Raw genomic sequence first — 23,843 nt, forward strand, 5'->3', positions numbered from 1 at the left:
ATTCAAGTTCCTTTCCTGTTGCTATAGTGAGATTATTACTAAGGGAGAACTAAGGGAACAAGGGAGAATAATTCAAAATGTTCTGGTCCAGAAATAGCCGTTTATATATGCACTGTGCAATCATCAGTCTCTTTCATTTGCTGTTATTCAGCAGTGACAAGGTAAGGAAATATTGGTCTGCTTATAAGACACTGATTAGACTATTACCTGCCTAATACAAGCTTCTCTCTATGCAGGAAATTGCCCTGACTCTCAACATAGTGCAGTTAATAAGTTGAATGAATGAAGACTCATCTTCTTTGAAAAACCTCATTCATTTTATTGCAAAAAAAAGTGGAACCACCAGACAGACAGACAAACAGATAGACTCTACTGTCTAGTCTACTCCCGGCAGATCCCGCTTATTTCCTCTTAGCTGTGGTATGAGGAAGGACAATGACTCATACCCACAAACAAGGAGAATAGCTTCTCAGACAGGTAACATAAAATGTACTGTATTATTTTATATGCTCCTGCTTTGTGGTACCAATCCTACTAGGTTTGTTTGAGGAAGTTCAGATGTCTGGATTATTGTTGTGTACAGACAGGCACCTTTAGTAAAATGTGAAATCACTGTTGATTTTTTTTACTGTCGGCTGATGTGAACAAACAGTTGTCCACCTCCACAAACGGATCGTTACACTATCAGGATATAATGTCATGTAAAACCCATTGTCGTACATATATACTGTATTTCTTCCCTAAATAACTGATTATTATTATTCAATTGTGAAAGCTTTCTAAACTTTTCTACTAATCGTGCCCCACTCGAGTGCCAGCCATATGAAAGGAAGAGGTTCACATCTGTTCTAAGTGAATCACAAGGGCAATCACCTGCAGCGAAGTCTGATATTCTTATTAAATCTATGACTCTATAGCTAGATCATAGATGACAGTGTTCTATCCTCAGTCCAAAGTTTTGAGACAATATTTGAGTCCAATATTGTAAGTCTTCTCTGTTTTTAAATGTGATGTTCTGGTGCCTCTAGGGCAATTCAGAAAGCTGATTGAGGATCTTAATAATGATGAATGTGTTTGCATTTTATGAAGATGTTTTTCTTTCTGCTTGCATTTTGTATTTATATTTTGATGTGTTTTTTTCCTGTAATTTCTGTAATTCTGGGCTCATCTATAAAAGAGACATTGGTCTCAGTATGAGCCCTTGATAAAATAAAGGTTAAATAAAATAAAAGTCCAATATTTACTGACAGTGATTAACACATTTAATTGATTAAACTTCAGGAAACCAACATGTTAACATTATTATATGTTGTATGATTGTACAGCTTGTTATAATGCAATGTATTGCCAATTAAAGACTGACCCAGAAACCTAGAATTTCCTAACTGAATCCAGTCTACTCAAGATAAGAGCACACTGCTGTGATTTATCTTGCACTGCAGTTGACAGAACCAGTTTTATGGCAAAAACATTTAGACAATATCAGTAACGTTCAGAAACATGGTCACCCTAGAAAGACAGCAGCTAATAAAGTTACTCAAAGGCGAGCAGTACATTTGTAAGTTACCAAGTTAGTAGGTAGAAAAGAGACATAGTTATTTTTGTCAACACCAAAAAATAGACTTCTGTGTTTTGAAATTAAATAAATCAACCATGTGTATATAAAATGTTGTGTAGTATTTTGACTCAGCTCTTTAGCACGTTAGCCTGTGACATACTGTTGCTGCCTGGTTGGCTGATCACCGCCACCATGATGTGCCTTTTGGTCTTGAGAAACTGGGGTCTCCAGCGGAGGAGGCCAAGGACCGCCTGGTGGAACTTGTCTCCAGCCAGCGTGTACAGAGCCAGGTTGAAGAAGGTGTTGAGCCCTGCCAGGGGTCTGGAGATGGTGTAGGCTGCATTGACCCCTATCAGCAGCATACAGGGCACTGGCCTTTGGGCTTCCATCTGGGTGTACACCCGCAGGGCTCGGAGGATGTGGAAGGGTGTGAAGCATAGCACAAACACAACCAGGATTAGCACAGTCAGCTTGCGGGCCCTCTCCCTGTTCGGACGGCCCTCATGTGGCCCACCGGCCAGCTCACATGCAACACGGACGTAACTCAGGCACACCACCACTAGGGGGAGTAGGTAGCCCAGGACAGTGAGTAGCCAGCCATAGACCCATACCTCTTCTGGATCATTACTAGCAAAATCCAGACATGATGTCATATTGTTCTCAGTCTTCTTCACAGTGATCATGTAAACCATGGGTATAATCTCCAACACAGATATGAACCACACAGCCAGGCAGGCGATCACACCCCAGCTCGTTCTCTGCACCTGGGCTGCCCTCAGCGGGTGGACCACGACCACATAGCGGAATACACTCAGGCAGGTGAGGAAGAGGATGCTGCCGTACAGGTTGAAGTGGAAGCTAAAGCGAACAATGCGACACATGACCTCGCCCATGATCCAGTCGTCGTGGATGTAGTAGTGGACCAGGAAGGGCAGACACAGAACATACAGGAGGTCTGCCAAGGCAAGGTTCACCATGATGATGCTGCTGCTTTTCCATGGGCGCAGCCTGACCACGTAGATGATGATTGAGGTGATGTTACCCACAAGCCCCACTACAAATATGGTCCCATACATGATCGGAAGGTAGTATCTCTTTATGTAGTCATCCACTGGAAAACATTCAGGAGTCTTATTATCCCTGTTTTCGCTAGCCATGGTTGTGTTGTGTGAGCCAACAAAATGACCTAAGACAAACACAAGTGGAGATTGCTCATGCTATTACAATACAAATCATAGAAAGAAATAGAGAATCATAGAAAGATATCGGATGAGGAAAATGTATCTGTTCTTACTATTAGCTGCAATGCTTCTCCAGTATCTGTGTGTGACTTCTGAATATCCTGATTCTTCAGGCAGCACTCAGTTTGAACAGCATCCCAGAGCCCTCCCCCAAAGAATGTGTAACGCACTCATTAGTTCTTCAGCAGGATGCATTAGGTGTCCTTACAGCTTTAAAGGTATCAAAGATCTACTCAAACGAAGCCCACAAGAATCAGTAGTAGTGATTTATACAGTACAGTTGTGATTTGACACAATGGTTAGATTACTTGAGATTGGTGGGTTTAAATAGAAAGTAGAGAATTATACCATTACAACCTCATTGAGAGTCATTTTAGGTCACTCATTAAACCAAATTGTGCAACATCTTACTTTTACATGTTTTATATAAATCATTGTGATTAGCTGCAGTTGTTGTTTTTCAGAGTTCCCGGTTCTCACATACCTGGAAGATGTGTCATCCCTGTCTGCTTGACTGAGGACACAAACAGCAGACATACCTTCACCTCTAAGTTATTGTTCAACTAAGAATGATCACATAGAATGTCCTTTCATTTCCTTATTAGACAGCCTGGTCTCATAGACTAGATATAATATTGTAAACATAAATCCGGGAGAATCAAATTAGATGGCTACTTAAGGCAAAAACAAAATAAGGTGGTTGGGTGAGCGTATAACGTGGATGTCTAGCAACCCAAAGGTTGGGAGAATCTCATCACGGACAACTTTTCAACTACTTACAACTTTGTAGCTACTTTGCAACTACTCAGCATGCTAGCTAGCCCTTCCCCTAACCTTAACCTGAACCCTTTTAGCTAATCCTTCCCCTGTACAACATGAACGTCTAGTAACCCAAAGGTTGCGAGTTCAAATCTCATTACGGACAACTTTAGCAACTTTTCAACTAACGTTACCTACTACTTTTTAGCTACTTTACAACTACTTAGTATGTTAGCAAACCACTCCCCTAACCTTAACCCTTAACCTAACCCTAACCTTAATAATTTTAGCTAACCCTTCCCCTTTTAGTTAGCCCTAACCCTAACCTTAACCCTTTAACCTAACCCTAAGCCCTATCCTAGCTAACATTAGTCACCTAGCCACCTAGCTAGAATTGGTAACATATTGTACGTTTTTCAAATTCGTAACATATTGTACATTTTGCAAATTCGTAACATATAACATTAATTGTAATTTGTAACGCCATACGAAACTGAATACATATATCATACGAAACGGAACATATCATACTAAATGGAGTGTCCCGTATTCACATACATAATAATATGTATGAAATATATGAAATTCTCCGAGACCAGGTTGCAGCCACCGAATAGGCCTACCACAGAAGGGAAATACTATTTTCATGCCACTTTGATACCGAAGTGACTTAGCGAAAATGCTCTCCTAACCTGCTACGAAAAACACTTCGTATTGAAGTGGCGTGAAAAGAGTGTGTCCACCACAGAAAGCCAACAGTTGTCCGGTGAATCCTCCCTTGATACAAAAGGAATAGTGATAGGACATTTCAATGCATTTGATAATAGAAAATAAAAAAAACATTCCATGGTGATAATGAATGATTCTCTGATGATGGTCCAGTTTCTCATGCAGTCCTGAAAAACAGACAGGAGGAGCATGACATCTAGAGGACATATACTGAAATTGCATCTGTTTGCAATATGATTGATACATTATGATGAAGATATTTAGATATTTCAAATACACTGAGCCAAAATAGATGTAATTAAATTTTGTATTTATTTTCAGTCAATCTATTAAGTCATCCCAACACATTTTTGTAAAAATGTCAGTGCCTTATGTTCTGGCAAGAATAAATAATATTGCAGAATTACATCTACATGTGATGCATGGGTTAAATTCTAAAGTAATCGTTGACTACATTTTCTGCAGTTTTTAAACATATAATTTCACATTGCAAGTATAACAAATACAGAATTTTGTTGTCAATATTAAAGTGGTCCTTTTTTACCACTAGATGGTGTCTAATATCAGAAACTGATTCTGAAGAGAGCAGGAAAGTAATGTAATTGTATTGTAGTTGATGGAATTAATATTATATTAATACCTGATAGTATAATACATATTTTTTTCCTCGCATCTAAGCAGTATCAAACAGTATAAGATACTGTAGGCAATGAAGACTGGGAAGTTTATGTCACAGGCAATGACTCCAGTAGGCAGATGTATGAAGTGATGTTTATGGCTGTGCTGACAGGCACCGACAAGTGTAGGAGGGACCTGGGCACTAGACAGCCATCACTTTCACATTGACCTTCTGCCCACCTTCAGATTGGCTCAGGATAAATCAGAAGGTCTGTTGCAAATACTGGAGAGATATTCAACCTTCCCAAGTTCTCTCACGTCACCCCGCTCCTCCGCTCTCTCCACTGGCTTCCAGTTGAAGCTCGCATCCGCTACAAGACCATGGTGCTTGCCTACGGAGCTGTGAGGGGAACGGCACCTCAGTACCTCCAGGCTCTGATCAGGCCCTACACCCAAACAAGGGCACTGCGTTCATCCACCTCTGGCCTGCTCGCCTCCCTACCACTGAGGAAGTACAGTTCCCGCTCAGCCCAGTCAAAACTGTTCGCTGCTCTGGCCCCCCAATGGTGGAACAAACTCCCTCACGACGCCAGGACAGCGGAGTCAATCACCACCTTCCGGAGACACCTGAAACCCCACCTCTTTAAGGAATACCTAGGATAGGATAAAGTAATCTTTCTGACCCCCCCCCCCCCCTTTAAAAGATTTAGATGCACTGTTTGTAAAGTGGCTGTTCCACTGGATGTCATAAGGTGAACGCACCAATTTGTAAGTCGCTCTGGATAAGAGCGTCTGCTAAATGACTTAAATGTAAATGTAAATGTAGATAGTGTTGTCCTCTTTTCCTATTTCTATGCACGGTACTTCTTCCTTCATCTCTAGCAGTCTTTGTATCTCACTCTTAGTCTTTCACACATTATCTCACACACACACAAACACACAAACACAAAGAGACACAGGTTTGAACAGACTTTGTAGGACATTTACCATTTTATCCAGTAATCTTGTCTCAGAGTTGTATTGCTTGATTTTCTTGAATCTTATTGATTGAGCACATCAACTGTGAACATTTTCAGCAACTGAACAAAGAAATAATGGTTAAGGTAAAAGAAATCCAGCACAACCATGACTTCTGTTGAATAAAGAATGCCTCAAGGTTGCTGCTATACTTCGATACAAACATATCGAGAGTGTGTAGCGTAAGCTACTATCAAACTAGGAATGTGACAAGCATTTCGCTACATCCGCAATAACATCTGCTAAAAATGTGTATGTGATCAATACAATTTGATTTGGTTTGATGATAGAATAAGACATTACCTCAATTATCAGTCATTCAAAAAGATGGTATAATTTGTTTTTATTGTTTGAACATTTAATGGCAAAAAATTGGTTGATTTTTCACAATGTTTTATCTTATAAATTAGCTTGAAAATGCCAACATAGCACACCAAGGAAGGATTATTCCGTTTGATGCCTCAACAAGTCCAAAGAATAACCCAAGGGTGGCTGTTTCCACTCTCATGCTTCCATATCTCAGTCTGTTTGACTGTGACATTTCTCCAGTCTAGAAGGGAGCAAGGTTGTGACCTTTTCACATACAGCTCTGATGTCTCTGCTTCATTCTTTTTGAAGGGGATAGTCAATGTGACAAGATCAAAGATTGAACCTCTCCTGCGAGTCAATATTTCATCTCACAACTGTATCAAATGAATGTGACATCTGAATCTAGAGTTTAATAAAGGTAGAAGGATGGCATGAATGGAACGTCATTTCATAGAGGTTTCATAAATAATTTAGCCTGCTACTTTATATAGCAAATAAAGATACAAACCATCACACAAAAATAAATATATTGTCTTTTGATGTTGGCTGTGACCAAATGGTGCTGTTGATCAAGTTAATTAATAAACCATCAATAAACGTTTTAATTATCACTGGAACACTGTATAGATGTTTGATCAGTCCCCTTGGTAATTCCAAGTCTCCTCCCCAGACCAATTAGCAGAGAAAGAACCACATTAGCACCGTGCCTCATCCAAAACTAGAACTCTCTGCATTAGACTATGCTTCCCTATCAACTATACGGTAATAGATGCTGGAAGCACTTCAGTCAGATTTCCAGATTTATTGTGAGTAAACCACTTTACAGTAGATTAGAATGTACATGGCTGTATTTACATTTACATTTAAGTCATTTAGCAGACGCTCTTATCCAGAGCGACTTACAAATTGGTGTATCATTTGATAGTTCATTGCGCTGCTGTATGGCCCACCTCTGCTTGCCAGCCACATGGTTGGCATGGAGGGTGCCATGTTGTGAAATGGCCAAGGTAGTAGAGCCTGGTCAGCAGGCTTCCCTCCACCACCAGTCTGGCATTCCAGTCTGGTCATCTTTTTTTCTGATGCCTACAACAATATTCCACACATACCACTTTCAATTTAGTGGAAGGAATGTGTTTGTCTCCATAAATACCTCTATAATCCCATATCTGGCACTCAATAAATGACAGGGAAAAGAGATGGTCCATGGTTATGTGATGGAATATAGGCGGTCTGTCACAAGAGATTAAATAATGACAAGGACGTCCTGTGACTTACTGACTAGAAATGGACCAGCTGTGTGTAAATGTCCTAACAAGCCAGAGTCCCACTAAATCCTCACAATATTCCTAAAATATATTATCATTTGAGAAATGTCACACGTATATGTGGTGTTCTGCCTTGTAGATTTCCATAAATTCATAGGTTGGCTAATTCGATACCTCATTAGTGTGTGATATCCTCAAGAACAATGTTAGGATTGATACATTATGTCCAGCTGCTGGTGTGTGTCCTGCATGCATGTGTAACAGAATGGCCACAGAGTGGCTACGCATGCATGTCACAGGTAAAGTACAGGGTTGATAGATTTCAATGACCACTTCTCCAAGGTTAACAAGTTTACAATGCATACTGAACCCTTTCCTATAGCCAATCTACCAGATAATTTCATTACTCAATTTGCCTGACTGATAATCTATTACACATCCTCTCTGAAACCTATTTCGGCATAGGCCTAGCTATTTGTCTTTTTCTAATCTGTCAATTATAATCTTGTGAGAGTTATGATGTACTAATAAATGATGGCATTAATGAAAATGAATTATAATGTCACATAATGTGTGTGTCTGTTTGTAAATAATTTATATGAATAATTATGATCCGTTTCAGTAGGCTAGATGTGGATAATCCACCTTCAGGTGTATTTGTATTTTTTGGGGGTATTTTCTTAGAACTGTATTGTTGTAAGTAAGCATTTCACTGTACGGTCTACACCTGTTGTATTTGATTTGATAAACCTATAGAGGCATCGACACAACATCCCATCAATCAACAAGGTGCAGCCTTTATCTTATCCACATGGTTTGGCTCTGGTTTTCTATGGCCTGCTGTAGATCTATTCTGCGATGACCTTGAGTGTTATGCAGGGTCAGGAGGACGCTTGACTTGCTCTTTATTCCCCTATGGCCCAGGCAGACTATGAGGGAAAAAAGAGCATCCTTGTGAAGAAAAGGTTAAGATTTCAACTAAAACATGTACATTCAGATTTAATCAGTGTGAAAATATTATTGAAAGGTCAAAAGTCCTATCTTCTTGTGGCATGGATTTCTCTATTCTGATTTATTCACCTACGAATTTCACGCAATAAATCCGTTTTGATGCTTTTGAAACATCCCATAGTACTAGGTCTATTTTTTATGTTCAATCTCTAGTGATGAATACTATGACTAACAGATGAATAACAAGAAAGGAGGTGTTTTACATCCCAGAAAACGGAGAAGAACGCTGGCTTGATTTTTTGGGAGAAATACTTGTAATAAAACCCTGTTATAAACAAAAAATCCCGGTAATTTTCCTCACGGTTCCATTGCTGTTCCCTTGGTAACAAGCAAACCCTTGCCCTTCTGGAGCCTCCTGACATTCGCTTGGAACGTACCAAGCTGCTGTGGGGAGATCTGTAGATTTCCATTTCACTATTACGTTTTTTTTTAACCAAAAATGGGTTATTTGAAAAACAAATAATAACGTGCCTTATCTTTTAACCTTCAATGTATATTTATATTCCAACGAATCTTCTAGATGTTCCAATTTTCGTACGCACATTGGCATACAGTGGCATTACGTTACCCCTTCAAATAAATCAAACTGGCAGTCGTAGAGCGAGCTGTCAAATGCTTGTTGCTTGTTGTGTCAAATCCGTGCTAGCTACAAAGTAACGAAGATAAATCAAACACCCAGTTATTTTCTTCTGAAAGTGGCTATAGCTCATCTATAGCTAGGTAATACGACAATAATTAAGTCGACCGTTGAAGGTTGAACAGCACCTGTCCTCTCCACATTTTGTTTTTCTCTGTTCCATGGTGCTTTCTACCCTGGCTGCGTGACTGGTGGCTTGCGCCGGGGAACGAGTCGTCCTGATGATGAGGTAAGCAGGTAGAAATGCTAGCTTCAGCTTGTCAGTCCTAGCTAGCTCGCTATGTACCCAAACATGATGTGTCATGTATTGCAGGTTAGGAAAAGTACCTAATAATAAAGTGTTATCCCTAACACTAAATGGGAGTGCATGCAGTCAGAAACTAGCATATTGTGTTTGTCATCAGAGAGGAAGAGGCGAAGCGAGGGTTTACTCCACCCAAAATGTATCCACGAAAACAAGACCATGAAGTGAGACATTTAGGTACGGTGGTCAATGAGAGTGTCGAATTTGGTCAACAACAGAAAAATAAGTGCTAATTTGCTACGTGGGTTTTATTTGATCGAATGGAAATTTCGTAATGGTTAGGTTGTTGAGAATGCAGCGATATAAAAGTGGACGCACGTGGCATTTCGTCAAGTTAAAAAAACGACTTTATTTTGGAGTTGTGCCTGTTGTTCACACGCGTATCTGCTCTCATTGGCTAGAATGGTCATATCTGACATCGCCTCCCGCCTGCATTCCATCTTTGAGGACGTATTTTCATTTTTAGAGCGGTCACTCGATTATCTTGTACATATAATATAAAATCTTTGTTTTCATGTTAGCGTGTTCTAGCTAGCTATCAAAGTTCCAGCTGCAGTAGCTAGCTAGCTAGCTGTGACGGTGGCTCGTGCACGGACTTTGCTAACGTTGGCTAACGTTATATAGCCAGCGGTAGCCTTTTTGCTTACTATCTACTGATGGCTGGCTACTGTAACGTTAGCTCCCAAGACTTCAGCCAAGTTACTGGTTTATTGTTGGTACAGTGTAGATAGCTAGCTATAAGCTCAGATCACATTACATGTTACTTTGATGTCACTTGTTTTTTTAATTCAGATTCAAAGAGGGGGGGACGACCTTCATTGGGATACCTCATTTTTAAAGAAACAGGTTAAATAGAGAGAAAGATTGCTAGCTTGTTTTCATAATGTGTAATGTCAAATTGTTTGCTCATCTTCATGCAATTTTCAGTGCAAACATTATAACTATTTTTGTCCTCTTGAGAAAGCATAGTGGAGAAAGCAGGCTCTTATGTTGGACATGTATTACACATCCACTATTTTGTTTATCTGTAAATTATTATATTAATTTGTTTATAACAGTGAACAATAATAATTCCAAACCAAAGGAGGAATTATGTTAAGACTTGGGTCAAGACCATCTGAAATAGCAGAGCATACAGGTTTGCATTAGAGTAACTGCAGCTAGCCTGGCTGTCAGTCTGTCTGAGCTTTGCAGCCAGTACACAGCAAATCCGTGCCTGATCTGCTATTGGCCAGAGAGGGCTGGGAGGGTCTTCCTGGAGGCGGACGAGCAGGCAGGAAGGGGGTGGCTGGAAATGTTTCAGCTAGAGAGTTAAGCAGACAGTCTTTTCCTGCACTGTCGTGGAAAGAAAATCCCTGTCTAGGCATGGGCCTCACCACACAGCACTGAGAAGGGAATGAAAACTATACACATGGTGATTATCTTTAGACAGAAAGTAATTAGAAGAAGTCGGACTACCGACACAGACTCTGTGGTGGATGTTAGAGAGACTGAGGAGCTCCAGCACTGCATGAGGTAAGAGGCTTTTTTCCCTTGGCTGCTCTGTTTCCTGACTAGTTCATAAAGGAATTTGCTGCATTATGCTGCATACCATGCGGTGAGAGGGAGAGATAGGGGACTTCACTCGTAGAGGTGGTTAGAATCTGCTTCACTGATCATGCTCCTCTTGCAGTTACTGCTTCTTTTATTTGCTTTTGGTTGGCTGTTCCTCTTTAATATGTACATTTAGCTGGTTAATGTTGGGAGTTTACTTCTCCCATACTGCCAGCAAAGAACAAGGTGCTCCCTTTACGCCTGCTCTGCAATTTCCTGTGGCGTTTCACCACTTACCCAGTCTGTCTGTCGTGTGTCTGAATGACTTCCAAAGTGTGTGTGTTTGCACAAGGTTCATAAGAGTGTTTTCTTTATGTACATGGCTCTGGAGGACGGGGGGCCAACATCTCATAACCATGATTTATTCTCTGATGCACCAGGTGTTAACTCTTCATCAGATCTAACACAGAAAAAAACACCAAGGAAAGTAACTTGAGAGGGTCTGTCACAAATAGAAAAATGGAAAGGTCTTCCTAATCCTCCTTTCCAATTCAAAGTTTGAGTTTCGGCCCGGGGACAGTTTTCTTCTGTACTATATCCTATTGACACAGTTTTGAAGCTAGACTATGGTATTTTTATGTTGTAGGTTCCATATTAACGTTGCAACATTCAATTCTGTACTTTACAGCCCTGCTTGAATAACCACTTCTTTTTATTTTGACTCAAAACCAGTAGTTCCAGCTTGTGCTATTTCCAACTGTTTTGGAAGTTATAGGCTACATGTTTTTTTATCCCTGAATCCAACGAAATTACAGCACACACTGATAGGAAGGATCTATTTTCCTCTCACATTTGTTTGGTCTCATTGGTGGGTAGACTGCTGTAGATAAGTACTGCAGATTTTCTCATACAGCAGTGCGAATTGAGCCTTAGTAACTAACATGAAGATAATTAAGGTCGTGCCAGTTCAGTTGGTAGTTGAAGACTATTAGAATATGAAGTGCATATGTTTGCTGATTCAATAAATTGCTGCTTGCATTGCCCATGGCTGAAAGCTGGTTGGTTTACAATAGTAACCTCTGTAACTGTTAGGCCCTAGAGCTGGTTGTTCATCCCAAACGAACAAAACAGAATGTCAGGGTTAGCACTGACCAAACTAGGCCATGAATCCATAGATGCGATAACGAGGTAGAGATACACGAAAAAAGCCATACAGTTACATATCAGGATTTTTTGGGGGACGATATATTGTATCGTTTTGACAATATCACAATATTATTTTTATGCTAGTTGGTTGTACTCCAGTATTTTTCCTTCATAGCTTGTCCTTCATCTTTTTAAATATATAGCCAATTTGTTTTCAGCACATTTAATTCCATGACTGATCAAAACTTGTTCTCTCAAGGCTCTCTTGTCCCTCTGCAGAAGAGATATGGAGAGCAATATGTTTGGAACATTGAATCGTAATTTAATCAGAGTATAATATAACATATATAAACAATAGCCTCAATGTAGGCTAATTTTGCAGGGGGATATTGAGATTCGGGATCTTTCCCCCCACGGCATCTTTCTCTCATGCGTTTCCATGGCATTTCCACTGTTTTGGTCGAGTTCCATTGACCTCTTTACCGCATCTATAGATTGACCTAGAACTATTTTCATTTGTATACGCAGCTAATAATTTAACTCCCTTAACAAAAGTAATGATACATTTGCCAAGACCTCTCACATGTCAAATTGGAAACAATATTTTCATGATGAGATCAGTCTGTAGGAAATGTAGGCTATTTTTTCACCCAAGTATCATTCTCTGGTCCATGGGATTATTCAAGGCTCTCCCTTAATTTGCATTTTACAGCTGCCTTTAGGGCATCCAACTGATTTATAGGGAATAAGTATAAACAAGAATCAAAATCTCTCTCTCTCTCTCTCTCTCTCTCTCTCTCTCTCTCTCTCTCACTCTCACTCTCACTCTCACTCTCACTCTCTCACTCTCTCACACACACACATTGACAACCTTGTTACTGAATTCACAAGTGTTGCAGTGCAGAGCCTCCCACACTCAGCTAAAGGGCAAACTATTGAGTGATAGTGTTGCATTTCTATATTTCTGTTGCCCTGATATGTTTTGCCAATAACAACAAAACCATGCTCACTTTTACGAAATTTTTACAGAAAATACAGAAGATTGTAGAAGACTGTTTACAATAGAATAATACCTCTCATGAGAGATGTGCAAGTTTACCTTCTAATTTATTAATTACAAGTTATTTAAAGTTGCTTCACAAAGTACTAGACATCACAATTACCCCAATTACATACATTTCTGACCTTGGAGAATAGGATGTTGAATTAAATTGTAGTTTTTTTCTGTGACGTGATGTCCTACTTTTCCCCCCAAGGCCATCAGCTAGAATTTGAACGATATTGTTGCTACACTTTAGTCATTAACTGGAATTGTAGGTAGCCTAGGTATCAATTGAATTTATCTTCAACCCTTTGTTTATGATGTAGCGTAATACAATGCATTCAGTAGCCTATGCTTACAAAATAGAGTCAGAAATGTGGGTGTAGGATATTGTAAAAATGAATGGCAGACATGCCCTGTACTGTAGGATTTACCTCTCTGTAGGATTTACCTCTCTGTAGGTTTTACCTCTCTGTCCCCCATTCAATTGTTGAATGCCACATTGCATCATGCTGACATTGAGGCTAAAATTGAATTCTGTCCTTCCATCCAGGATGTCAACAAAATTGATATCGCTGCATGTTATTATTAGACTCAGTCCCCAAGGCCTTCACACTGTTTGGGGTCCTTCTCCTATTGTACCCCCAGCAGCTCTGGCTCCCGCCAAGCATATTTATAATGTGGTCTTATTGGACTTGTCTGTCTGAATAGAAAGGCTGTCCGGAGATAAATACAGTGCCGAACATAGAGTGCACGGAATTAAAATTTCATAAACCGAAGGCTGAATACCGATTCAAGGTCAGAAGCATTAATCAGTCAAATATATCACTCTGATTGGAGGAAGGCTGCTGTGCGGGTGGCTGTCGATTAAGACACAGGCCCACGTCACAGGCTGACATTTGCAATAGCCTAGCTCGTAGGATTTTAGCACAGGACTATGGCGTAGGCCAACAATTGTCAACAATATCCCACGGGAACAATACCCCACCACCTCAAATGGCAGTTTAGCAGTTTGAGGGGGGAACTGGACTAATCTGGAGAGGTCACAGGAGTGTTATAGGCACCTCCTACCTGTGTCCTATAATCTATCATGCCTCATCAGCGTTATCCTAGACGCACATTTAGCCAGGCTGCCAATAAGAATCATATTATATTGTCCGACATAGTAAGCCTTTTAAGAATAGCCCTTATGTAATTTTGCCGTTTGCAAATTTGCATGCCTCCATCTACTCATCCTGTTTATTTAGCTCTTATTGTAGCCTAACTGATGTAGACTGTAATGATGTTATTAATGGTATTGTGCAATTGATATGTAGAGTTGAGAGGTATTATTTCAGGAGGACAAATTACATTTCATACGCCTTTTTGTATTCACTTTCCCCAAATGGGCTAGCCTTTTACCAGATCTGAACATGAGTTAGGACTAGGCTAATTGCAAAAGGTCTGAATTGATATTAGCCTATTCATTACGTATCTTTCCATAGAAGTCGAAAGTCCTTTGGGAGAAAAGGAAATTAGATCCTGCCTTGAGTGGTTGATTATTTTTTATGATTTTCACAATTATTTTGTTCATATAGGTGGAGGTGTATGTCCATTAGATGGGATGTAATGGAGGTGGTTTACTCATACTGTATGGTTCTATCATAGAGTAACCTACATCATTTTTTAAAACACATTTGATTGCTTGACACAATTCATCATGATATTTTTAACCCAAGCTATGCTGTTGCCATGCCTCAGTTTGTGAAAAGAGCCCATAGCAACTCGAGCAGCATAAAATGAAAGTAGGCTAATAGTATAGTAATAACAAGAGCACTAACATACATTATTTATAAAAGAACTAGGCTAACCTAACTCTTTCCTATCTTCCAGATCACCAACAGAAAGTGCCTTTCAGACAACATCTCCAACTTGAACCTGCTCTGCTCCATATGTGCATGGAAAGCCAACACTCCCTTTAAGGCCAGGTCTGAGCTGTGACAGGGGATACCTCAGCTGCAAATCTTCAGTAGCCTCCAATTCAATTCTGAACGACTCCAGTGGCTAAGAAATCCAAGAGGAAAGCATTATTGTGGAGAGGAGAACTGTCAAAGCACAAAGAGCTGACAAATTAGAAGTTGGCAAAGTCAATACCAAGCACATCTTCGTTAATATTCTATCAAAGAGCTCCATTGCCTCGAAATACTATATTGAGAGTGTTCTTGTCAGTGGAGGAGGAGAGACACTTGGGGGTGTCACAGAGCAAGCCCCTCAACCTTTTCAGAGGTCTGCCATAGGTGCAAACTGATTGATGAGTGATTGATCGTTAATCGATTAGCCTTCCTCCCGGCTCATGCTGCGAGGGCCTGTCTAGTTGCTACATATGATTTGAGAACTTTTAAAACACAAATCAAACAGAGCCAAAAGTTGTGAACTTTTTTACGTGAGGCCATTTTTGAGTTAGAGTCAACCAATATATTGAACTTGCAGCGTTCAATTGGAACCTCTTAACATGGCTCTGAATATATCTTCGATAAGAGACACAAAATGGCTGACGTTGGAAGTTTGTCGGCAGTTTCAGAGAGGAACTTGCTCACGGAGTGATGAGGAATGCAAATTTGCACACCCACCAAAGAGCTGCCAGGTTGAAAACGGAAGAGTTATTGCCTGCTTTGACTCGCTAAAGGTAAGCAATGTCATGCACCATTCCTCTGTTAGATTCATGATTCTTTGCTTTATGTGCTGGGAGAACTGTGTTAGGCCGACCTAGGAGCCAACACAGATAAAGAGATACTAAATTGTTTATTGTAAGGAAATAGAGACAGAAAAGCTCTGCAGTTTGCTGTTTCTCTCATCCCACTAGACATCCCAGTGCCAGGTACTGTTTATTCTGTTTATTCTAATCCAAAATTGACATCCCCCATGGGGTGTATATAAACTATAGCCTAGTGCTGGCTTCCAGTGGGATTACTGCTGATGCATTCTCCCTCTCACCTCAGTGGCCCTGGCTGTCTGTTGCTGGGCCTGGGTTAATCCTCAGAGAAGCGCTCACTGCCCCTCCCCCCATGGATTATTCTTATGTTCAATCATCTCCTTATCTCCCCTGGCCAAAGGGCCTGGTCCCTATCGGTCAAGGCTGGTGCTCCGACAACCATCAACAGGAATTGATACAAAGAACCTATTTTTCCAAAGTGCCTCTATAGGTATGGGTCCTTTATTGGGAGGGTGAAAATGGGTTGCTTTTGATTTTGCCCATTGACTTTTCACCTCAAGCCGTTAATGGAGACGGCGATAGTGTTGCAAGTTACTTTTTGTTATTGCTATGGATGGCAGGACATTTAGGGCCTCACTAGTTGCCCAGCCATTAATCTTAGAAAGAGTCACACACTGTTGCCCAAGCTCCTTCCAGAACAGTGCATTCATTGAGCTGCTTGTCCTCCAAGGCTTGTATCTACCAACCATGCATCTAATGTCTTAGCCTACTTACTGGGCCCTCTGAGACTGGAGCCATCACACCACGAGGCTGGTGATTAGAACCTGGGGGGAAGGCTGCTCAAGACTCATAGGTTCCTTCAGAACAGAGACTTGCAATGGATTTTAGTTTGAAGTGAATGTGGAAGAGGCTTTACAACTGGGGGCAGTATATTGAGTGTAATACTCTTGCTCCAAAAATAAATGATTTGCTTAACTTTTCAGTTGTTTATTCTGAAATATTGTGGTGGGCTAGGCTACATTAATGCCCTCGGCAAACAGGATTAAAATCCTCTGTGGCTCAACCCACCCACACACGCTTCATTTCACCCAATATTGTCTCAATTGTTATGTCACAGTTGCTCTTGTAATGAAGGTTTTTTAGACTATAGGGTTTTTTAGACTGCACTTCAACTGATTTTAATGACACTAGGCTCAATGTCATCACTTCTGTTCTGCACATCACTATAGCAACTGTGTCTGTCCAGCCTCTGTCCTGAAAGGGGATACTGTAATGCATTCTAACTTGTTCATTTCTAAGGTGAATTGATTTCCTGCTGCAGTTCAAGTGAAATATTGATTCATAATCAGGATTTTCATGTGCTTGCATCAACCACTATCTGTGATGATATTAAGTGATACATCTCAGCCTAAAACATGTAGGCCTATGATTTGTATATGGACTGTTCAGAGCACGCAGGAGAGAGAATGAGAGAGGCTCTGTTGTTAGCTGATGGAAGGGGGATGGGAAGAGACTGGTTAGAAAATATACAAATGCCTCAGTCATGTGATTATGTCACGATTCATTCTGCTGAATAGCCTCTTGTCTAAGAAGAGTTCCTCGAGTGTTGTCTGTAACTGACATTCCTATTGGCTCAACTTTGCCAGTGGTTTCCGCTGTGATTTAGCCCACATTTTCCCTAAAACATATGGATGTGTTCTTTAGTAAACTGAATGATAGGCTAGCCATGTTGGCCCACTTTTACAGTTTTGATGTAATATCATATGACACAAACAGTGTTTGTTCAGCTTGTGGATTTGTTCTGTTGTTTTCATAAGTACCCCTTATCAACCCCAAGCTAAAGTACTTTTGGAGGTGAACCGTTTCAATAAAACACTGACTGGAGCTTAGGCTTAAGTCTGAACAACTGGTGAGGCAGCATCTCTTATGCATGTCACAGGTCTGTTCTGATTCACCCTCCTGCCCTAACATGCCTAACCTCATTTTGTGCATGTGATTCCACTTTCCCCAGCAGCAACAAATGCATGACAGTAACTGCTTTCTCATGACTGGCTGCAAATTGACAAGGAAAGGCAGACAGAAACTTGTGTTGTCTACAGATTTCCCCCATCTTATCCGAATCGTCTGCATGAGAAGCTGTCCTTTGCCTTACTGACCTGCCGATTTCCTCCCCAGAAATAGGGATGGGCGTCAGGCCCTGTCTCTCCCACTGCTCTCGGCCTAACCCAACACTGCTGTGTTGGCTGACTGGCTGGGGCTTGGCTGTCAGTCATGATATGGCTGAGAGGAGCTGTTTCCTGTGGGCTGGTCCCAGGAGACTGTGCTGAAGCTGGGTCAGAGGAAACCTCTGAAGACAGAGAGAGCAGTGAAGAGAACAGTGCTGCTGATGCCTGGAGCTAAGCTAGATAGCTTCCTAGCTTACAGAGAAGTAGGGTGAGACGTTATGTGGGCTATCACATATGATTAGGAGCTCAGCTGATTAGGAGCTCAGCTCAGCACTACATTATCACCACTTGATGCAAAGGCAGTGAGTAGGAAACATCAAATTCAGTTGGATGGATACTTAATTCGTTGGGCCTTACCTAGGTTAGCCTACATGTTTAGCCTACTAGGCTGTACATGTGTAATCACCATATGCCAAAGCCTAGCTATGGCACTTTCTGGAAACATGAAATCTAGGCCATGCGTTCATTGTCTACTGCAGGGGTTTTCAACCTTTTCTTGCCCAGGCTAACTGGCGATCCAGGGATCCCCATCATACGTTAGCAAAAAAAATATTTTTCACGTCTTTATCATGACACAAGGCGAGACCCAGATGCAGACACAGGAGGCAGATGATGTGGATTGGGGTATTGGACCTTTCAGGTCCAGGCTGGGAGCGTTGTGCCTTGCGAACCAGGGTCTCAATACCCCAATCCACAGTGGTTGCTAGGCATGAGGTAGGGAGAATGGTTTCGGTGACCGAGGGTGTGACAGAGGAACTGTATAGGTGAGAGAGAGCGTCAGGCTTCACATTTTTGGACCCTGGACGGTAGGAAATGGTGAAGTTGAATCTGGTAAACAACAGAGTCCACCGGGCCTGCCTGGAGTTAAGGCGCTTGGCTGTACAGAGATATTCCAGATTTTTATGGTCGGTCCAGACCAAGAGTGGCTGTTCTGCTCCTTCCAGCCAGTGCCTCCACTCTTCCAATGCCATCTTGACCGCCAGGAGTTCTCTTTTGCCTACATCGTAGTTCCTCTCTGCAGAATTGAGACGATGAGACAGGAAGGCACAGGGATGAAGCTTTTGGTCCTGGGCAGATCGCTGGGACAGGATGGCCCCCACGCCAACATCCACCTCAACCACAAATTGATGCGACGTGTCCGGATGGATGAGCATGGGTGCTGTTGTGAACCGATGCTTCAGGTCCACAAAGGCTTTGTTGACAGCATCTGAACGGTACTTTGGGAGAAGTGAGTGCCGAGAGGGGCGCCGTCAGGGTGCTGTAACCCAGAATGAAACGGAGGTAGAAGTTTGCAAATCCTAGGAAACGTTGCAACTGCACCCTGGACGTAGGTTGAGGCCAATCCACCACTGCTTTCACCTTTCCAGGATCCATCTGGACAATACCCTCAGCAATGACATATCCCAGAAAAGCGATTGTAGAGCGGTGGAACTCACACTTCTCAGGTTTCACGAACAGTTGGTTCTCCAGGAGGCGCTGAAGGACCTGCCTGACGTGAAGAACATGTTCTTGGGCAGACCGGGAAAAAAACAGGATGTCGTCAAGGTAGACGAACACAAAATGGTTGAGCATATCCCGGAGCACATCGTTTACCAAAGCCTGAAAGACAGCAGGGGCGTTGGTGAGTCCAAACAGCATGACCTGATACTCAGCTGGCTGTGTTGAAGGCTGTCCTCCACTCATCCCCTTTGTGTATCTGAACCAGGTGGTAGGCATTCCGAAGGTTCAAAAGCCGAGGAGAGGAGTGGTAGCCGAGGAGCGGAGTGGTAGGGGGTAACTATTTTTGACACTAATGTCATTCAGTCCCCGGTAGTCAATGCACGGACACAGGGTCTTGTCCTTCTTCTCCACAAAGAAAAACCCTGCGCTGGCAGGAGATGCAGACGGACAGACGGCCCCAGTAGCCAGAGACTCCTCTACGTACTCCTCCATAGCCTTGGTCTCCGGCCCGGACAGATAATATAGTCGACCCCGAGGTGGTGTGGTGCCTGCGTGAAGATCCCACTGGTACTCAGTGGGAATGACAGAAACATCCAAAGCCTTGCTGAGGCCCTGAGGAAGACGTCTGGGGAAAGGCTGTGCTGCTTGAAGACAGTGGGAATGGCAAAATGGGCTCCAACCTATGATGTAGCTTGTGGTCCAGTCAATAACAGGGTTATGTTTTTGAAGCCAGGAAAACCCCAAGACAACAGGAACATGGGGAGATGCAATGAGGAGGAACTGTATGGTCTCACTGTGGATACTGGAAATCCGTATTTGAATGGGCACAGTACAATGAGTGACTCCACCTATTGAGCGGCCGTCCAGTGCACTGGCATCCATGGGAACCGAGAGAGGTTGAATGGAAATACCTAGCTCAGAAGCAATAGTAGTATCCATAAAACTTTCATCCGCCCCAGAGTCAATAAGCACTCAGAGACTTAGATTGGTCTCCCCACAGCACAAACACAAAGAAAGGTGTGCGGGTGATGGGAATTAGGGAACTCCCAGTCTGACTCACCAAAGTACTTGTACCCACCAGACACAAATGCTTCCTAACAGGGCAGGTAGCTATGTAATATCCTGCCCCTCCACAGTACAGACAACAGTTGGAATTCAACCTACATGAGCGTTCTCCAACCGATAGCCTAGCTCTTCCCAATTGCATAGGCTCAGGAGAATCCAACTCAACCATCGTTGATAATTCATGATGGAGCTCAGGTGGCTTCGAATCCTCTCGGGAAAACTGCCTTCAGGAACTTCCGGATTCCTTCGAAAGTGAGCGAGCCATAGCGGGTGAACGAGTGTGCCCGAGGCCAGACCTCCTCTCACTCCTACGTTCCCTTAAGCGTCCATCAATTTTAATGGTGAGGGCGATGAGGGAGTCAAGATCCACCTGCAATTCTCGAGCAGCTAGCTCATCCTTCACCACCTCGCATAATCCGTGAAGATCAGTATCGAAGAGAGACTCCGGATTCCAGGCACTCTCGGTGGCCAACGTGCGAAAATCAACCGCGTAGTCTGCCACACTACGGGAGTTGACATAAATCAAGAAGTTTACTGGCCGCCTCGCTCCCGGATTCCGGAGACTCAAATACCTTGAATTCCTCCAGATGACAACAGAGGGTGGATTGTTGCTCCCAAACAGCCGTAGCCCAGGAGAGCGCCCTTCCCAACATTAGAGTAATAATATACGCTATCTTCGATTGGTCCGAAGGGAACAAAGATGGCTGAAGCTCAAAAATAAGCGAGCACTGAGAAAGAAAGCCCCGACAGGTAACAGGATCTCCAGAATATCGCTCCGGAGGAGGTAAGCAGGGTTCTCTCAGGGATGGCAGGCAGCCTATGAGTTAACTCCTTAATAAGCTCCATAGTAGCCTTAAACCCTTGGTCGTGGCGTTCTGTCAGAGAACGAAGCCCTTCCAGAAGGTCCTGTAACAGCTCCTCATGTCTCCCAATGGTGGCTCCCTGCAGGGAGACAGCGTGGCGAAGCTGGTCCAAGTCTGCTGGGTCTGTCATGGCCAGTTCGTACTATCATGACACAAGGCGAGACCCAGATGCAGACACAGGAGGCAGATGGTTGGAGTTTAAGATGGTTAATAATCCTAAAGGAGTAGGCAAGAGAATGGTCGTGGATAGGCAAAAGGTCAAAACCAGTTCAGAGTCCAGGAGGTACAGAGTGGCAGACAGGCTCGTGGTCAAGGCAGGCAGAACAGTCAGGCAGGTACAGAGTCCAGAAACAGGCAAGGGTCAAAACCGGGAGGACTAGAAAAAGGAGAATAGCAAAAAACAGGAGAACGGGAAAATAACGCTGGTTGACTTGGAAACATACAAGACGAACTGGCACAGAGAGACAGGAAACACAGGGATAAATACACTGGGGAAAACAAGCAACACCTGGAGGGGGTGGAGACAATAACAGACAGGTGAAACAGATCAGGGTGTGACAGTCTTGTCTTATCATCAGGTGAATGATAATTGCAAGAAGTAATCAACATTTGAAAATGAATAGATTTGGTGATCATTTTTCATTATTTTAACCTCCCCACATTAGAATTGGAAGAGGAAGTGTGAACTCCAACATACCAGTAGCCTATTAGATAGAAAGGTAATTCCAAACACATTTTCTAACAAAGGTTAGCCATGTGTTGGCAAAAATGTATGTCCAAGTCAAGAAAGCTTACCAGCAGCCAGTGGCACTTGCCACACTGGTGGCCTATTCGCGGGTGCTTTTTCAAAGCCTATGTCAGATACCCCAGGGAGTGTAATTGGCTGCAATGAATGTAGGCCTAATTTGCTCAATATTAGGAGTTGAAAAATAAAATCATTAGAAATAATATATTTTCTTATTTTCTACTGTAGGTAGGTAATTAAAAATTTGTTTATTCTGTTGTTGCTAGCGATATTCATAAAACATTGAATATTTTTTTTTACGTGGACCCCCTGCAGTACCTCCACGTACCCCTAGAGGCTGTGAACCCCGGGTTGAATACCCCTGGTCTACTGTGTTGTTCACTACACACAACTCCCAACACAAGAAGCTGTAGGCTAAGCAAAACCCTATCATCTGAAGGACCATGTGACAAAGCGTATGAAGTCCTTATCTGAGCGTTCTGTATCAGTATGCTGTATGTTGTTTTGCGTTATTTTTTAACTTATTTTGTCCATAATGTTGCTGCTACCGTCTCTTATGACCTAAAATAACTTCTGGACATCAGAACTGGGATTACTCACGATGAACTTGAAGAAGCTTTTTCATTTAACGAGTCCGACGAGAAAGATATACTGCTCTCCCGGGAACAGGCCCAGATCCCCGTCATTTGCGTGAATAAAAGTTGGAGGAAAAGAGGACGCAGATCAGGCTGCCTTTTGAGAATCCATAGGCGAGCGAGTAACCCTCCACTGCCAGCAATTCTACTTGCTAACATGCAATCATTGGAAAATATAATAGATGATCTACGATTGCAATTATCCTACCAACAGGACATTAAAAACTAATATCTTCAGTTTCACCGAGTCGTGGCTGAACGATGACATGGATAATATAGAGCAGGAGGGATTTTCAATGCACCGGCAGAACAGAGAAGCTATGTCTGGTAAGACAAGGGGCAGGGGTGTGTGTCTATTTGTCAAAAACAGCTGGTGTGTGATGTCTAATATTATAGAAGTCTGGAGGTATTGCTCACCTGAGGTACAGTACCTTATGATAAGCTGTAGACCACACTATCTACCAAGACAGTTCTCATCTATATTATTCGTAGCCGTCTATTTACCACCACAGACCGATGCTGGCACTAAGACCGCATTCAACCATCTCTGTAAGGCCATAAGCAAACAAGAAAATGCTCACCCAGAAGTGGCGCCCCTAGTGGCTGGGGACTTTAATGCAGGCAAACTTAAATCAGGTTTACCACATTTTGTCACAAGTGCAACCAGAGGGAAAAAAACTCTAGACCACCTTTACTCCACACACAGAGATGCATACAAAGCTCTCCCCCACTCTCCATTTGGCAAATCTGAGCGTAATTATATCCTCCTGATTCCTGCTTACAAGCAAAAACTTAAGCAGGAAGTACCAGTGACTCGCTCAATACGGAAGTGGTCAGATGACGCGGATGCTACGCTACAGGACTGTTTTGCTAGCACAGACTGGAATATGTTCCGGGATTCATCCAATGGCATTGAGGTGTATACCACCTCAGTCATCGGCTTCATCAATAAGTGCATCGACGACGTCGTCCCCACAGTGACCGTACATACTAGAGGTCGACCGATTAT

The 23,843-nt window shown here is 42.3% G+C and overlaps 2 protein-coding genes across 20 annotated transcripts in view; one reads left to right on the top strand and one right to left on the bottom strand.

The window, feature by feature from the left end:
• Positions 1-1,239: 1,239 nt before the first annotated feature.
• Positions 1,240-4,434, bottom strand: LOC129821222 (2-oxoglutarate receptor 1). The gene is made up of 2 exons (XM_055878609.1): positions 2,853-4,434; positions 1,240-2,744 (listed from the first exon to the last, which is right to left on the bottom strand). The coding sequence occupies exon 2, from the start codon at positions 2,713-2,715 to the stop codon at positions 1,687-1,689; it is 1,029 nt and encodes a 342-aa protein (XP_055734584.1). The 5' UTR covers positions 2,716-2,744; positions 2,853-4,434; the 3' UTR covers positions 1,240-1,686.
• A 4,647-nt stretch (positions 4,435-9,081) lies between these two features.
• Positions 9,082-23,843, top strand: part of LOC129821223 (muscleblind-like protein 2a) — a 36,499-nt gene continuing 21,737 nt past the window's right edge. For 14 of the 19 annotated variants that reach the window (XM_055878610.1, XM_055878612.1, XM_055878615.1 and 11 more), the window contains exons 1-2: positions 9,082-9,373; positions 15,042-15,834. In XM_055878610.1, the coding sequence (XP_055734585.1) occupies positions 15,661-15,834 (174 nt within the window). In that variant the 5' untranslated portion in view covers positions 9,082-9,373; positions 15,042-15,660. The remainder of the gene's footprint in view (positions 9,374-15,041; positions 15,835-23,843) is intronic. The other 5 variants (XM_055878618.1, XM_055878621.1, XM_055878616.1 and 2 more) reach the window with 1 other exon arrangement.

The sequence above is a fragment of the Salvelinus fontinalis genome, chromosome 23 (assembly GCF_029448725.1).
Source record: "Salvelinus fontinalis isolate EN_2023a chromosome 23, ASM2944872v1, whole genome shotgun sequence".
In the NCBI taxonomy this organism is placed as follows: Eukaryota; Metazoa; Chordata; class Actinopteri; order Salmoniformes; family Salmonidae; genus Salvelinus; species Salvelinus fontinalis.